Raw genomic sequence first — 17,644 nt, 5'->3', positions numbered from 1 at the left:
CAGTCCCCCAGGTGAGAATAGGACTTCCATCCCTCAGTCCCCCAGGTGAGAATAGGACTTCCAGTAGACTACAGTCCCCCAGGTGAGAATAGGACTTCCAGTAGACTACAGTCCCCCAGGTGAGAATAGGACTTCCAGTAGACTACAGCCTCGCACCATGTGATGTAGTGAGTTTCCAACGTGTTGCTGAAAGGCCTGACTTTGACCAGAGTCTTATAACAAAGTGCAGGTCAAGGAAACAAATCTCAATAGTGAAGGAAGCAGTGGGGGTCTGACTGTCTCTGGAGAGGAGCGTCTCCTTTTATGACCAAATGTCAAATGTAATGGTGGCCCTTTAAAATCGGAGGACGGGCTCATAGTAATGCCTGGAACGGATTGAATTCAGCCCTTAGGCTCATAGTAATGACTGGAACGGAATAAATTCAGCCCTTAGGCTCATAGTAATGACTGGAACGGATTGAATTCAGCCCTTAGGCTCATAGTAATGACTGGAACGGATTGAATTCAGCCCTTAGGCTCATAGTAATGACTGGAACGGATTGAATTCAGCCCTTAGGCTCATAGTAATGACTGGAACGGATTGAATTCAGCCCTTAGGCTCATAGTAATGACTGGAACGGATTGAATTCAGCCCTTAGGCTCATAGTAATGACTGGAACGGATTGAATTCAGCCCTTAGGCTCATAGTAATGACTGGAACGGATTGAATTCAGCCCTTAGGCTCATAGTAATGACTGGAACGGATTGAATTCAGCCCTTAGGCTCATAGTAATGACTGGAACGGATTGAATTCAGCCCTTAGGCTCATAGTAATGACTGGAACGGATTGAATTCAGCCCTTAGGCTCATAGTAATGACTGGAACGGATTGAATTCAGCCCTTAGGCTCATAGTAATGACTGGAACGGATTGAATTCAGCCCTTAGGCTCATAGTAATGACTGGAACGGATTGAATTCAGCCCTTAGGCTCATAGTAATGACTGGAACGGATTGAATTCAGCCCTTAGACTCATAGTAATGACTGGAACGGATTGAATTCAGCACTTTGAGTCCATTCCTTACTATGAACCTGTCTTCCACTCATCAGTCTCCCCTGACAGGAAGATACCTCTATGTACTGTAGTGCTTACCATCTCCCACTCTGCACAGATGTAGGGTCCGGGACGGAGGATCACCAGGAGGCCAGTCTGATTGGCCAGATCCAGGAAGTTCTCCAGGTCTCGATCCCCAGTGAAGTTGTAAACACCCCGCTTTTCCTCATGGAAGTTCCAGGGAACATAACTGACAGGAAGGAGAAGAGTACTGGTGACATCACTGACAGGAAGGAGAAGAGTACTGGTGACATCACTGACAGGAAGGAGAAGAGTACTGGTGACATCACTGACAGGAAGGAGAAGAGTACTGGTGACATCACTGACAGGAAGGAGAAGAGTACTGGTGACATAACTGACAGGAAGGAGAAGAGTACTGGTGACTACTGACAGGAAGGAGAAGAGTACTGGTGACTACTGACAGGAAGGAGGAGAGTACTGGTGACTACTGACAGGAAGGAGGAGAGTACTGGTGACTACTGACAGGAAGGAGGAGAGTACTGGTGACATCACTGACAGGAAGGAGAAGAGTACTGGTGACTACTGACAGGAAGGAGGAGAGTACTGGTGACTACTGACAGGAAGGAGAAGAGTACTGGTGACATCACTGACAGGAAGGAGAAGAGTACTGGTGACATCACTGACAAGAAGGAGAAGAGTACTGGTGACAACTGACAGGAAGGAGAAGAGTACTGGTGACTACTGACAGGAAGGAGAAGAGTACTGGTGACTACTGACAGGAAGGAGGAGAGTACTGGTGACATCACTGACAGGAAGGAGAAGAGTACTGGTGACTACTGACAGGAAGGAGAAGAGTACTGGTGACTACTGACAGGAAGGAGAAGAGTACTGGTGACTACTGACAGGAAGGAGAAGAGTACTGGTGACATCACTGACAGGAAGGAGAAGAGTACTGGTGACATCACTGACAGGAAGGAGGAGAGTACTGGTGACATCACTGACAGGAAGGAGGAGAGTACTGGTGACATCACTGACAAGAAGGAGAAGAGTACTGGTGACATCACTGACAAGAAGGAGAAGAGTACTGGTGACATCACTGACAAGAAGGAGAAGAGTACTGGTGACATCACTGACAGGAAGGAGAAGAGTACTGGTGACATCACTGACAGGAAGGAGAAGAGTACTGGTGACATCACTGACAGGAAGGAGAAGAGTACTGGTGACAACTGACAGGAAGGAGAAGAGTACTGGTGACATCACTGACAAGAAGGAGAAGAGTACTGGTGACATCACTGACAGGAAGGAGAAGAGTACTGGTGACATCACTGACAGGAAGGAGAAGAGTACTGGTGACATCACTGACAGGAAGGAGAAGAGTACTGGTGACATCACTGACAGGAAGGAGAAGAGTACTGAAGGAGGAGAAGAGTACTGGTGACATCACTGACAAGAAGGAGAAGAGTACTGGTGACATCACTGACAAGAAGGAGAAGAGTACTGGTGACATCACTGACAGGAAGGAGAAGAGTACTGGTGACATCACTGACAGGAAGGAGAAGAGTACTGGTGACATCACTGACAGGAAGGAGAAGAGTACTGGTGACATCACTGACAGGAAGGAGAAGAGTACTGGTGACATCACTGACAGGAAGGAGAAGAGTACTGGTGACATCACTGACATCACTGGGAAGGAGAAGAGTACTGGTGACATCACTGACAGGAAGGAGAAGAGTACTGGTGACATCACTGACAGGAAGGAGAAGAGTACTGGTGACATCACTGACAGGAAGGAGAAGAGTACTGGTGACATCACTGACAGGAAGGAGAAGAGTACTGGTGACATCACTGACAGGAAGGAGAAGAGTACTGGTGACATCACTGACAGGAAGGAGAAGAGTACTGGTGACTACTGACAGGAAGGAGAAGAGTACTGGTGACTACTGACAGGAAGGAGAAGAGTACTGGTGACTACTGACAGGAAGGAGAAGAGTACTGGTGACATCACTGACAGGAAGGAGAAGAGTACTGGTGACTACTGACAGGAAGGAGAAGAGTACTGGTGACATCACTGACAGGAAGGAGAAGAGTACTGGTGACTACTGACAGGAAGGAGAAGAGTACTGGTGACTACTGACAGGAAGGAGAAGAGTACTGGTGACTACTGACAGGAAGGAGAAGAGTACTGGTGACTACTGACAGGAAGGAGGAGAGTACTGGTGACTACTGACAGGAAGGAGAGAGTACTGACTACTGACAGGAAGGAGGAGAGTACTGGTGACATCACTGACAGGAAGGAGAAGAGTACTGGTGACTACTGACAGGAAGGAGAAGAGTACTGGTGACTACTGACAGGAAGGAGAAGAGTACTGGTGACATCACTGACAGGAAGGAGAAGAGTACTGGTGACATCACTGACAGGAAGGAGAAGAGTACTGGTGACTACTGACAGGAAGGAGAAGAGTACTGGTGACTACTGACAGGAAGGAGAAGAGTACTGGTGACATCACTGACAGGAAGGAGAAGAGTACTGGTGACTACTGACAGGAAGGAGAAGAGTACTGGTGACTACTGACAGGAAGGAGAAGAGTACTGGTGACTACTGACAGGAAGGAGAAGAGTACTGGTGACATCACTGACAGGAAGGAGAAGAGTACTGGTGACATCACTGACAGGAAGGAGAAGAGTACTGGTGACATCACTGACAGGAAGGAGAAGAGTACTGGTGACATCACTGACAGGAAGGAGAAGAGTACTGGTGACATCACTGACAGGAAGGAGAAGAGTACTGGTGACATCACTGACAAGAAGGAGAAGAGTACTGGTGACATCACTGACAGGAAGGAGAAGAGTACTGGTGACATCACTGACAGGAAGGAGAAGAGTACTGGTGACATCACTGACAGGAAGGAGAAGAGTACTGGTGACATCACTGACAGGAAGGAAGAGTACTGACAGACAGGAAGGAGAAGAGTACTGGTGACTACTGACAAGAAGGAGAAGAGTACTGGTGACATCACTGACAAGAAGGAGAAGAGTACTGGTGACATCACTGACAAGAAGGAGAAGAGTACTGGTGACATCACTGACAGGAAGGAGAAGAGTACTGGTGACATCACTGACAGGAAGGAGAAGAGTACTGGTGACATCACTGACAGGAAGGAGGAGAGTACTGGTGACATCACTGACAGGAAGGAGAAGAGTACTGGTGACATCACTGACAGGAAGGAGAAGAGTACTGGTGACATCACTGACAGGAAGGAGGAGAGTACTGGTGACATCACTGACAGGAAGGAGAAGAGTACTGGTGACATCACTGACAGGAAGGAGAAGAGTACTGGTGACATCACTGACAGGAAGGAGAAGAGTACTGGTGACATCACTGACAGGAAGGAGAAGAGTACTGGTGACATCACTGACAGGAAGGAGAAGAGTACTGGTGACATCACTGACAGGAAGGAGAAGAGTACTGGTGACATACTGACAGGAAGGAGAAGAGTACTGGTGACTACTGACAGGAAGGAGAAGAGTACTGGTGACTACTGACAGGAAGGAGAAGAGTACTGGTGACATCACTGACAGGAAGGAGAAGAGTACTGGTGACATCACTGACAGGAAGGAGAAGAGTACTGGTGACATCACTGACAGGAAGGAGAAGAGTGACATCACTGACAGGAAGGAGAAGAGTACTGGTGACTACTGACAGGAAGGAGAAGAGTACTGGTGACATAGGAAGGAGAAGAGTGACAGGAAGGAGAAGAGTACTGGTGACATCACTGACAGGAAGGAGAAGAGTACTGGTGACTACTGACAGGAAGGAGAAGAGTACTGGTGACATCACTGACAGGAAGGAGAAGAGTACTGGTGACTACTGACAGGAAGGAGAAGAGTACTGGTGACATCACTGACAGGAAGGAGAAGAGTACTGGTGACATCACTGACAGGAAGGAGAAGAGTACTGGTGACTACTGACAGGAAGGAGAAGAGTACTGGTGACTACTGACAGGAAGGAGAAGAGTACTGGTGACTACTGACAGGAAGGAGGAGAGTACTGGTGACATCACTGACAGGAAGGAGGAGAGTACTGGTGACATCACTGACAAGAAGGAGAAGAGTACTGGTGACATAACTGACAGGAAGGAGGAGAGTATTGGTGACATAACTGACAGGAAGGAGAAGAGTACTGGTGACATCACTGACAGGAAGGAGAAGAGTACTGGTGACAACTGACAGGAAGGAGAAGAGTACTGGTGACATCACTGACAGGAAGGAGAAGAGTACTGGTGACATCACTGACAGGAAGGAGAAGAGTACTGGTGACATCACTGACAGGAAGGAGGAGAGTACTGGTGACATCACTGACAGGAAGGAGAAGAGTACTGGTGACATCACTGACAGGAAAGAGAAGAGTACTGGTGACATCACTGACAGGAAGGAGAAGAGTACTGGTGACATCACTGACAGGAAGGAGAAGAGTACTGGTGACATCACTGACAGGAAGGAGAAGAGTACTGGTGACATCACTGACAGGAAGGAGAAGAGTACTGGTGACATCACTGACAGGAAGGAGAAGAGTACTGGTGACTACTGACAAGAAGGAGAAGAGTACTGGTGACTACTGACAGGAAGGAGAAGAGTACTGGTGACATCTGACAGGAAGGAGAAGAGTACTGGTGACTACTGACAGGAAGGAGATTCTGAAAGGATTCAGACAACTCCACATCTTTTTACGTTACAGCTTTTTTTCCTCGTCAAGCTAATTAATAAACAGAAATACCTTATTTACATAAGTATTCCGACCCTTTGCTATGAGACTCGAAATTGAGCTTAAGTGTGTCCTGTGGTGAATTTAATTGATTGGACATGATTTGGAAAAGTGATAGAGGAAAATATAGTTTAGATGATCAATTATGTATTCGTTAATGATTAGAAACCATTTATTCTAATACTATTATGTTATGATATGAAAAGTAAAGGTTATTGGTTAAGCTGTTACTGAAAATGTAAGCAGAACTAATTTGATTGTCTGTGCCTCTTGGGAAGGTCAAGGGGGAGAAAAAGCTTTTCAGACAAGATAAGAATGTTTGGGTTTTATTCCATTGTTGAGAGAAATCTGTATCTTTTAGACAGGTTGTAATGTCTGGTTTATGAGGGGAGTAGAAAGCATCTCCGGACCTAAACAAAAAAACAACGGGGCTATCGAAACTGATGATGTCATTTTGAGTTTATAACCTGTGGAAATCTGTGTATGTGGTTAGTACTCTCTGGAATTAAAACGCTCTTTAACCTGGCTTTTAAGACTGGTCTCAATCTACTTCATGCATAATTAATGAACTTACAACTCATTAAATGAATTAGAAATGAGTGCTAATTGGTATTGGCAATTAAAACATTAAAGGAATTTAGAATTCCTCTATCAAAAAGGCACACACCTGTCTATAGAAAGGTCCCACAGTTGACAGTGCATATCAGAGCAAAAGCCAAGTCATGAGGTCGAAGGAATTGTCCGTTGAGCTCAGAGACAGGATTGTGTCGAGGTACAGATCTGGAGAAGGCTACCAAAACATTTCTGCAGCATTGAAGGTCCCCAAGAACACAGTGGCCTCCATCATTCTCCAATGGAAGAGGTTTGGAACCACCAAGACTCTTCCTAGAGCTGGCCGCCCGGCCAAACTGAGCAATCGGGGGAGAAGGGACTTGGTCAGGGAGGTGACTAAGAACCTGATGGTCACTCTGACAGAACTCCAGAGTTCCTCTGTGGAGATGGGAGAACCTTCCAGAAGGACAATCATCTCTGCAGCACTCCATCAATCAGGTCTTTATGATAGAGTGACCAGATGGAAGCCACTCCTCAGTAAAAGGCACATGACAGCCCGCTTGGAGTTTGCCAAAAGGCACCTAAAGGACTCTCAGACCATGAGAATCATGGGATACAGGTACAACCCTACTGCTGTTGTATTGGGGAATCTTCAGGTGATACATTTAATTATATAATAATAATCTCTCCCCATTATGTCTCCTGTTGAACTTACATCTGTACAGCGTTGAGTCCAGCCATGTACATCTTGAGCAGTCTGTCTTTCCAGTAGTAGTGAGGGATGCGGGAGTAGTGGATACTGCCGGAGACATACTGGAAAGGCTTCCCATCTTTCTCGAAACAGTTGTTCTTGTAGTCTATGGAGAAGGAAGGGGCCCCGGAAACCTGACAACAGAAGACAGGAGTCATACCGTGATATACAGTAAGCTTATAGTGTATGAAGAATATGCTCTTATCAAGGTCTAGAACTGGCTCTGGCATAGATCATTTCAAGGTATATTTGATATGAGTAATAATGTATGGAAAGCTGTGAGAAAGCCAGGACCTCTGTCAGACAGCTGTTCGGCCTGCATGCTACAGTAATATATTCCTATCAAAGCCTGGGTTGCCAGGTAGTTCCTAAAGCCTGGGTTGCCAGGTAGTTCCTAAAGCCTGGGTTGCCAGGTAGTTCCTACTGTTATGGATTTATCATGACAGTAATATATTCCTATCAAAGCCTGGGTTGCCAGGTAGTTCCTACTGTTGTTATGGATTTATCATGACAGTAATATATTCCTATCAAAGCCTGGGTTGCCAGGTAGTTCCTAAAGCTGTTGTTATGGATTTATCATGACAGTAATATATTCCTATCAAAGCCTGGGTTGCCAGGTAGTTCCTAAAGCCTGTTCCTACTGTTGTTATGCCAGTAATATATTCCTCAAAGCCTGGGTTGCCAGGTAGTTCCTACTGTTGTTATGGATTTATCATGACAGTAATATATTCCTATCAAAGCCTGGGTTGCCAGGTAGTTCCTACTGTTGTTATGGATTTATCATGACAGTAATATATTCCTATCAAAGCCTGGGTTGCCAGGTAGTTCCTACTGTTGTTATGGATTTATCATGACAGTAATATATTCCTATCAAAGCCTGGGTTGCCAGGTAGTTCCTAAAGTTCCCAAAGTTCCTAAAGCCTGGTTGCCAGGTAGTTCCTACTGTTGTTATGGATTTATCATGACAGTAATATATTCCTATCAAAGCCTGGGTTGCCAGGTAGTTCCTACTGTTGTTATGGATTTATCATGACAGTAATATATTCCTATCAAAGCCTGGGTTGCCAGGTAGTTCCTACTGTTATGGATTTATCATGACCTATCAAAGCCTGGGTTGCCAGGTAGTTCCTACTGTTGTTATGGATTTATCATGACAGTAATATATTCCTATCAAAGCCTGGGTTGCCAGGTAGTTCCTACTGTTGTTATGGATTTATCATGACAGTAATATATTCCTATCAAAGCCTGGGTTGCCAGGTAGTTCCTAAAGGGGTTGCCAGGTAGTTCCTACTGTTGTTATGGATTTATCATGACAGTAATATATTCCTATCAAAGCCTGGGTTGCCAGGTAGTTCCTACTGTTGTTATGGATTTATCATGACAGTAATATATTCCTATCAAAGCCTGGGGTTGCCAGGTAGTTGCCAGGTAGTTCCTAAAGCCTGGGTTGCCAGGTAGTTCCTACTGTTGTTATGGATTTATCATGACAGTAATATATTCCTATCAAAGCCTGGGTTGCCAGGTAGTTCCTACTGTTGTTATGGATTTATCATGACAGTAATATATTCCTATCAAAGCCTGGGTTGCCAGGTAGTTCCTACTGTGACAGTAATATATTCCTATCAAAGTGGGTTGCCAGGTAGTTCCTAAAGCCTGGGTTGCCAGGTAGTTCCCAAAGCCTGGGTTGCCAGGTAGTTCCTACTGTTGTTATGGATTTATCATGACAGTAATATATTCCTATCAAAGCCTGGGTTGCCAGGTAGTTCCTACTGTTGTTATGGATTTATCATGACAGTAATATATTCCTATCAAAGCCTGGGTTGCCAGGTAGTTCCTACTGTTGTTATGGATTTATCATGACAGTAATATATTCCTATCAAAGCCTGGGTTGCCAGGTAGTTCCTTTTGGACCTCGTAACCTTTATGGTTTATCATGAAAGGCATATTGGTCAATCTCAGCTCCATTTTCCAAAGCATGTTAGGTTGCCAGGTAGTTCCTAAAGCCTGGGTTGCCAATCAGTTCCTAATGTTGTTATGGATTTATCATGACAGTAATATATTCCTATCAAAGCCTGGGTTGCCAGGTAGTTCCTACTGTTGTTATGGATTTATCATGACAGTAATATATTCCTATCAAAGCCTGGGTTGCCAGTAGTTCCTAAAGCCTGGGTTGCCAGGTAGTTATCCTACTGGGAGTTATGGATTTATCATGACAGTAATATATTCTGATCAAAGCCTGGGTTGCCAGGTGAGTTCCTACTGTTGTTATGGATTTATCATGACTAGTAATATATTCCTATCAAAGCCTGGGGTTTAGTAGTTCCTACTAGGTGTTTGGATTTATCATGACAGGGTTTATATTCCTATCAAAGCCTGGGTTTAGTAGGTAGTTCCTAAAGCCTGGGTTGCCAGGTAGTTTAGTATTGTTATGGATTTATCATGACAGTAATATATTCCTATCAAAGGGAGGGTTTAGTATTGTGTTCCTAAAGCCTGGGTTTAGCCTAGGTAGTTCCTACTGTTGTTATGGATTTATCATGACAGTAATATATTGTGTATCAAAGCCTGGGTTGCCAGGTAGTTTAGTACTGTTGTTATGGATTTATCATGACAGTAATATATTCCTATCAAAGCCTGGGTTGCTAGTCTAGGTAGTTCCTTTTGGTATCTAGGGGAGGGTTTAGTATTGTTTCCTTCTTTTTTTGTGTATCTAAGGTTTGACTTTCTGAAAGGCATATTGGTCAATCTCAGCTCCATTTTCCACCAACATGTTAGAGTTGCTAATGCCTAGGAATGCTAGTATCTAGGGATGTTTAGTATTGTGTTCTAGTCAATCAGCTTTAGAATGTTTTATGCTAGGGGGACATCAAGGCCATTGTGTATCCAGGGAGACGTTTAGCGCCCACTGAGAACTGCAGGTATACAAAACCATCAGTAAAGATGGAATGGTACCTGGAGGGTTTAAAATCTAGGGGAGGGTTTAGTATTTTTCAATTTCAGTCAATCTAGGGAGGGTTTAGTATTGTGTATCTAGGGGAGGGTTTAGTATTGTGTATCTAGGGAGGGTTTAGTATTGTGTATCTAGGGGAGGGTTTAGTATTGTGTATCTAGTCTAGGGGAGGGTTTAGTATTGTGTATCTAGGGAGGGTTTAGTATTGTGTATCTAGTCTAGGGGGTTTAGGGTTTAGTATTGTGTATCTAGGGGAGGGTTTAGTATTGTGTATCTAGTCTAGGGTTTAGTATTGTGTATCTAGGGGAGGGTTTAGTATTGTGTATCTAGGGGAGGGTTTAGTATTGTGTATCTAGGGAGGGTTTAGTATTGTGTATCTAGGGGAGGGTTTAGTATTGTGTATCTAGTCTAGGGGAGGGTTTAGTATTGTGTATCTAGTCTAGGGGAGGGTTTAGTATTGTGTATCTAGTCCAGGGAGGGTTTAGTATTGTGTATCTAGGGGAGGGTTTAGTATTGTGTATCTAGGAGAGGGTTTAGTATTGTGTATCTAGGAGAGGGTTTAGTATTGTGTATCTAGGGGAGGGTTTAGTATTGTGTATCTAGTCTAGGGAGGGTTTAGTATTGTGTATCTAGGGGAGGGTTTAGTATTGTGTATCTAGTCTAGGGGAGGGTTTAGTATTGTGTATCTAGGGGAGGGTTTAGTATTGTGTATCTAGTCTAGGGGAGGGTTTAGTATTGTGTATCTAGGGGAGGGTTTAGTATTGTGTATCTAGTCTAGGGGAGGGTTTAGTATTGTGTATCTAGTCGAGGGTTTAGTATTGTGTATCTAGTCTAGGGGAGGGTTTAGTATTGTGTATCTAGGGGAGGGTTTAGTATTGTGTATCTAGGGGAGGGTTTAGTATTGTGTATCTAGAGGAGGGTTTAGTATTGTGTATCTAGGGTAGGGTTTAGTATTGTGTATCTAGTCTAGGGGAGGGTTTAATATTGTGTATCTAGGCGAGGGTTTAGTATTGTGTATCTAGTCGAGGGTTAGTATTGTGTATCTAGGGGAGGGTTTAGTATTGTGTATCTAGGAGAGGGTTTAGTATTGTGTATCTAGTCTAGGGGAGGGTTTAGTATTGTGTATCTAGGGGAGGGTTTAGTATTGTGTATCTAGTGTATCTAGGGGGTTTAGTATTGTGTATCTAGGGAGGGTTTAGTATTGTGTATCTAGTCTAGGGGAGGGTTTAGTATTGTGTATCTAGGGGAGGGTTTAGTATTGTGTATCTAGTCTAGGGGGGTTTAGTATTGTGTATTTAGGGGAGGGTTTAGTATTGTGTATCTAGTGTAGGGGAGGGTTTAGTATTGTGTATCTAGGGGAGGGTTTAGTATTGTGTAAAACACCTGTGTACATACTATGGGGGTTCCTGAAAATATATTTCACCGTTGTTTACACTTGTCTTGTCACAAACTGAAATTTAGTATGGCTTGTTCGAAGGGTTTTATCAACCAGGAAAGGGTTTAGTATTGTTATCTACATTTAGTATTTTGTATCTGTCTTCGGGGAGGGTTTCTGTCTGGGGTCTAGGGAGGGTTTAGGCCCTACTCTGTCTGGGGGTTTAGGGAAGGTAGGCCTATCTGTCTGGGGTTTAGTATTGTGTATCTAGTCGAGGTTTAGGTCCTACTCTGTCTGGGGTGGAATCTAGGGGAGGGTAGGTCCTATCTGTCTGGGGTGGGTTTAGTAGGTAGGCCTATCTGTCTGGGGTGGAAAGGGGTAGGACTACTGTGTCTGGGGTGGAAGGGAGGCCTTAGTCTGTCTGGGGTGGAATCTAGTCTAGGCCCTTTAGTATGTGTATCTGGGGTGGAAAGTAGGTATCTAGTCTGTCTGGGGGGTAAAGGTTTAGGACTATCTGTCTGGGGTGGAAAGGGTTTAGGCCCTGTGTCTGTCTGGGGTGTAAAGGTCTAGGGGGGTTTAAAGTATTGTGTACTCTGTCTGGGGTGGAAAGGTAGGAGTATTGTGTACTCTGTCTGGGGTGGAAAGGTAGGGTTTAGTCTGTCTGGGGTGGAAAGGTATCTAGGGGGGGAAATTGGTAAAACACCTGAACATACTGTCTGGGATTCCTGGAAATATAGGCCCTACTCTGTCTTGGGGTGAAATTAATATAATAATAATATATGCCCTTTAGCACTTTGTCTGGGGTGAAAGGGATGGCCCATACTTCTGTCTGGGGGTCCCGGAAAGGTAGGCCCTACTCTGTCTGGGGTGGAAAATTAGGTGGCCCTACTCTGTCTGGGGTGTAAAGGTAGGACTACTCTGTCTGGGGTGGAAAGGTAGGGGGGTGGAAAGGTAGGCCCTACTCTGTCTGGGGTGGAAAGGTAGGACTACTCTGTCTGGGATGGAAAGGTAGGCCCTACTCTGTCTGGGGTGGAAAGGTAGGCCCTACTTTGTCTGGGGTGGAAAGGGAGGCCCTACTTTGTCTGGGGTGGAAAGGTAGGCCCTACTTTGTCTGGGGTGGAAAGGTAGGCCCTACTCTGTCTGGGGTGGAAAGGTAGGCCCTACTCTGTCTGGGGTGGAAAGGTAGGCCCTACTCTGTCTGGGGTGGCAAGGTAGGACTACTCTGTCTGGGGTGGAAAGGTAGGGGGTGGAAAGGTAGGGCCTACTCTGTCTGGGGTGGAAAGGTAGGGCCCACTTTGTCTGGGGTGGAAAGGTAGACCCTACTCTGTCTGGGGTGGAAAGGTAGGACTACTCTGTCTGGGGAGGAAAGGTAGGCCTACTCTGTCTGGGGTGGAAAGGTAGGGGGTGGAAAGGTAGGCCTACTCTGTCTGGGGTGGAAAGGTAGGGCCCACTCTGTCTGGGGTGGAAAGGTAGACCCTACTCTGTCTGGGGTGGAAAGGTAGGACTACTCTGTCTGGGGAGGAAAGGTAGGCCTACTCTGTCTGGGGTGGAAAGGTAGGCCTACTCTGTCTGGGGTGGAAAGGTAGGTCCTACTCTGTCTGGGGTGGAAAGGTAAAAAGGTAGGCCCTACTCTGTCTGGGGTGGAAAGGTAGGCCCTACTGTGTCTGGGGTGGAAAGGTAGGCCCTACTCTGTCTGGGGTGGAAAGGTAGGCCCTACTCTGTCTGGGATGGAAAGGTAGGACTACTCTGTCTGGGGTGGAAAGGTAGGCAGGGGCATGTCTGGGGTGGAAAGGTAGGCAGGGGCATGTCTGGGGTGGAAAGGTAGGACTTCTCTGTCTGGGGTGGAAAGGTAGGACTTCTCTGTCTGGGGTGGAAAGGTAGGCCCTACTCTGTCTGGGGTGTAAAGGTAGGACTACTCTGTCTGGGGTGGAAAGGTAGGGGGGGTGGAAAGGTAGGCCCTACTCTGTCTGGGGTGGAAAGGTAGGACTACTCTGTCTGGGGTGGAAAGGTAGGCCCTACTCTGTCTGGGGTGGAAAGGTAGGCCCTACTCTGTCTGGGGTGGAAAGGTAGGCCCTAGGGGCTGTCTGGGGTGGAAAGGTAGGCCTAGGGGCTGTCTGGGGTGGAAAGGTAGGTCCTACTCTGTCTGGGGTGGAAAGGTAGGTCCTACTCGGTCTGGGGTGGAAAGGTAGGCCTACTCTGTCTGGGGTGGAAAGGTAGGTCCTACTCTGTCTGGGGTGGAAAGGTAGGTCCTACTCTGTCTGGGGTGGAAAGGTAGGGGGGTGGAAAGGTAGGCCTACTCTGTCTGGGGTGGAAAGGTAGGCCTACTCTGTCTGGGGTGGAAAGGTAGGTCCTACTCTGTCTGGGGTGGAAAGGTAGGGGGTTGGAAAGGTAGGCCTACTCTGTCTGGGGTGGAAAGGTAGGTCCTACTCTGTCTGGGGTGGAAAGGTAGGCCTACTCTGTCTGGGGTGGAAAGGTAGGTCCTACTCTGTCTGGGGTGGAAAGGTAGGCCCTACTCTGTCTGGGGTGGAAAGGTAGGTCCTACTCTGTCTGGGGTGGAAAGGTAGGACTACTCTGTCTGGGGTGGAAAGGTAGGGCCTACTCTGTCTGGGGTGGAAAGGTAGGGCCTACTCTGTCTGGGGTTGAAAGGTAGGCCTACCTTTTGAAAGTACCATCAGATTGCAAATAAAGTCTCATATTGAATCATTTGCAAACAGGAACAGTTTAGTTGCAAAGAAGACACGGATTTGGTATTGGAGAAATATGATGAACACCTTTCCCCCAGACGAGCTTCAATGCCATACAACACTCCTTCCGTGGCCTCCAACTGCTCTTAAACGCAAGTAAAACTAAATGCCTGCTCTTCAACCAATCGCAGCCCCACCTGCTCGACCGTCCAGCATCACTACTCTGGACGGTTCTGACTTAGAATACGTGGACAACTACAAATACATGGGTGTCTGGTTAGACTGTAAACTCTCCTTTCAGACTCACATTAAGCATCTCCAATCCAAAATTAAATCTAGAATCGGCTTCCTACCTCGCAACATAGCATCCTTCACTCATGCTGCCAAACATACCCTCGTAAAACTGACGATCCTACCGATCCTCGATTTCGGCGATGTAATTTACAAAATAGCCTCCAACACTCTACTCAGCAAATTGGATGCAGTCTATCACAGTGCCATCCATTTTGTCACCAAAGCACCATATACCATCCACCACTGCAAACTGTATGCTCTCGTTGGCTGGCCCTCGCTACATATTCATCGCCAAACCCACTGGCTCCAGGTCATCGATAAGTCTTTGCTAGGTAAAGCTCCGCCTTATCTCAGTTCACTGGTCACGATGGCAACACCCATCCGTAGCACGCGCTCCAGCAGGTGTATCTCACTGGTCATCCCCAAAGCCAACACCCCCTTTGGCCACCTTTCCTTCCAGTTCTCTGCTGCCAATGACTGGAACGAATTGCAAAAATCAACTTAAGTTGGACACTTATCTCCCTCACTAACTTTAAGCACCAGCTGTCAGAGCAGCTCACTGATCGCTGCACCTGTACACAGCCCATCTGTAAATAGCCCATCCAACTACCTCATCCCCTTATTGTTTTTATTTACTCTTTTGCACACCAGTATTTCTACTTGCACATCATCTGCACATCTATCACTCCAGTGTTAATTTACTAAATTGTAATTCATTCACTACTACTGCCTATTATTGCCTTACCTCCTCATGCCATTTACACACACTGTATATATATTTTTCTATTGTGTTATTGATTCTGTTTTGTTTATTCCATGTGTAACTCTGTGTGTTTGTTTATTCCGTGTGTAACTCTGTGTTGTATGTGTCTAATTGCTTTGCTTTATCTTGGCCAGGTCGCAGTTGTAAATGAGAACTTGTTCTCAACTAGCCTACCTGGTTAAATAAAAATTTATAAAAATGAATTCACAATAATGTGAATATATAGTTTCTGGTTTGTGTGAAATGGCTAAAAATAATATAAAACTAGTCTGCACAGCACCAAGGTGAATTGGTTTAGTCTTGACTCTTGGTGGACAGTGTTGGGGGATGGGTAATGTAGTCTTGACTCTTGGTGGACAGTGTTGGGGGACGGGTAATGTAGTTTTGACTCTTGGTTGACAGTGTTGGGGGACGGGTAATGTAGTCTTGACTCTTGGTTGACAGTGTTGGGGGATGGGTAATGTAGTCTTGACTCTTGGTGGACAGTGTTGGGGGATGGGTAATGTAGTCTTGACTCTTGGTGGACAGTGTTGGGGGATGGGTAATGTAGTCTTGACTCTTGGTTGACAGTGTTGGGGGATGGGTAATGTAGTCTTGACTCTTGGTTGACAGTGTTGGGGGATGGGTAATGTAGTCTTAGTGGACAGTGTTGGGGGATGGGTAATGTAGTCTTGACTCTTGGTGGACAGTGTTGGGGGATGGGTAATGTAGTCTTGACTCTTGGTGGACAGTGTTGGGGGATGGGTAATGTAGTCTTGACTCTTGGTGGACAGTGTTGGGGGATGGGTAATGTAGTCTTGACTCTTGGTGGACAGTGTTGAGGGATGGGTAATGTAGTCTTGACTCTTGGTTGACAGTGTTGGGGGATGGGTAATGTAGTCTTGACTCTTGGTGGACAGTGTTGGGGCATGGGTAATGTAGTCTTGACTCTTGGTGGACAGTGTTGGGGGATGGGTAATGTAGTCTTGACTCTTGGTGGACAGTGTTGGGGGATGGGTAATGTAGTCTTGACTCTTGGTGGACAGTGTTGGGGGATGGGTAATGTAGTCTTGACTCTTGGTGGACAGTGTTGGGGGATGGGTAATGTAGTCTTGACTCTTGGTGGACAGTGTTGGGGCATGGGTAATGTAGTCTTGACTCTTGGTGGACAGTGTTGAGGGATGGGTAATGTAGTCTTGACTCTTGGTGGACAGTGTTGGGGGATGGGTAATGTATTGATGCTCGAGTGACAAATCAACACATTTGTTTCTATTTGTCTTTAGGGGGGGGGGGACTGAAGGGAGCCTTATGAGCTAGAACCACCACTTCTGCGAATATGTAAAATAACGTAGAATTGCATGAAATGTTTATAAAAGGCTATTTTTCTTCCTCGTACCTGCAGATAAGATGATCGATTCATACCATGTTTTTACTATACATGAGATCTTTCCAGCCCTACTCCTGTCCACGGTGGTCTGTGAACCCACAACCATCTGGCCCAGAGCGCTGTCAACAACCCTGCATTGCCATGTAATGCTGACAGGACGAAGAACAGCTTCTAAAACTGCATATTTAAGGCTCGACGTGATGGTAAATGGTAGGAAGTTTCTCTGTTATCCACTTTGTTTAAATTATTATTATTATTATTATTATTATGGGTTTAGTGGAGCGTCACTTTTTTTTTCTTTCACGCGTTCGAGTGTTTAGTTCAAATATAATTTTCTGAATGGAGGGCTATGCATTTTCATTTCCAAGGTCCGATTTTATCCATGTAACTTTATACTTGATTATAACAATATCATGTCAATATAATGTATGTATTTACTATATTATACCCTAAAAGAAAATAGACAAGTTGCAAATATGAGTGGCGATAGAGCTGATCCAGTCAACTGGTATAATCACCTGGTAGACAGAGGAAGTAGTATTTAATATGAAATAATAGATACAGAATCAAACTTACCACAGTTCTATTCGCGGCTAAAAAGGCAAAGTAGAGTAGAGAGAAAACAGTCTTCGTATACATTGTTTCCTGTGTGGATTTAAATACAATATAAACTTGCCATTTGCCTGGTTTAGCCTACTTTCTATATCACTTGAAACGTTACACCAGAGAAACAAGCATCGTGAGTCGTCCCCGCTCCCAAAATCACTATCATGTGATGTTCACATTGCTTTGCCTCTCTGCTGGGTCCTAAACACCGCCCGCTCCTTCTCCGGTGGCATACTTTACCACGTTATAAATCCAGCATGTCTACTCACCTGACGATGAAAATATTCATTGAAATTCCGATGGATTAGGATTACATTTTTATTGTATATAATTAATTACATTTCACAGATATTTTTCATACATTGATTTAACAGTAACCTAAATAATAACCTACATTGTTCTACACTATTTTTAGGCTCTATAGCAGGCCTATAGCATGCCTCTATAGCAGGCCTATAGCATGCCTCTATAGCAGGCTAATAGCATGCC

General features: G+C 45.3%; 1 protein-coding gene across 1 annotated transcript in view; it reads right to left on the bottom strand.

Moving 5' to 3' along the window:
• Positions 1–17,302, bottom strand: part of glb1l (galactosidase, beta 1-like) — a 58,371-nt gene extending 41,069 nt beyond the window's left edge. Inside the window, exons 1-3 of the mRNA XM_046295403.1 lie at positions 17,126–17,302; positions 7,082–7,251; positions 1,131–1,281 (exon numbers count right to left, since the gene is read on the bottom strand). Coding sequence (XP_046151359.1) covers positions 1,131–1,281; positions 7,082–7,251; positions 17,126–17,188 — 384 coding nt within the window. The 5' untranslated portion in view covers positions 17,189–17,302. The remainder of the gene's footprint in view (positions 1–1,130; positions 1,282–7,081; positions 7,252–17,125) is intronic.
• Positions 17,303–17,644: the final 342 nt, after the last annotated feature.

Source organism: Oncorhynchus gorbuscha, linkage group LG01 (genome assembly GCF_021184085.1).
Source record: "Oncorhynchus gorbuscha isolate QuinsamMale2020 ecotype Even-year linkage group LG01, OgorEven_v1.0, whole genome shotgun sequence".
Taxonomy (NCBI): domain Eukaryota; kingdom Metazoa; phylum Chordata; class Actinopteri; order Salmoniformes; family Salmonidae; genus Oncorhynchus; species Oncorhynchus gorbuscha.
Note: the sequence above shows the minus strand (reverse complement) of the source record. Positions and strands in the feature narration are given on the sequence as shown.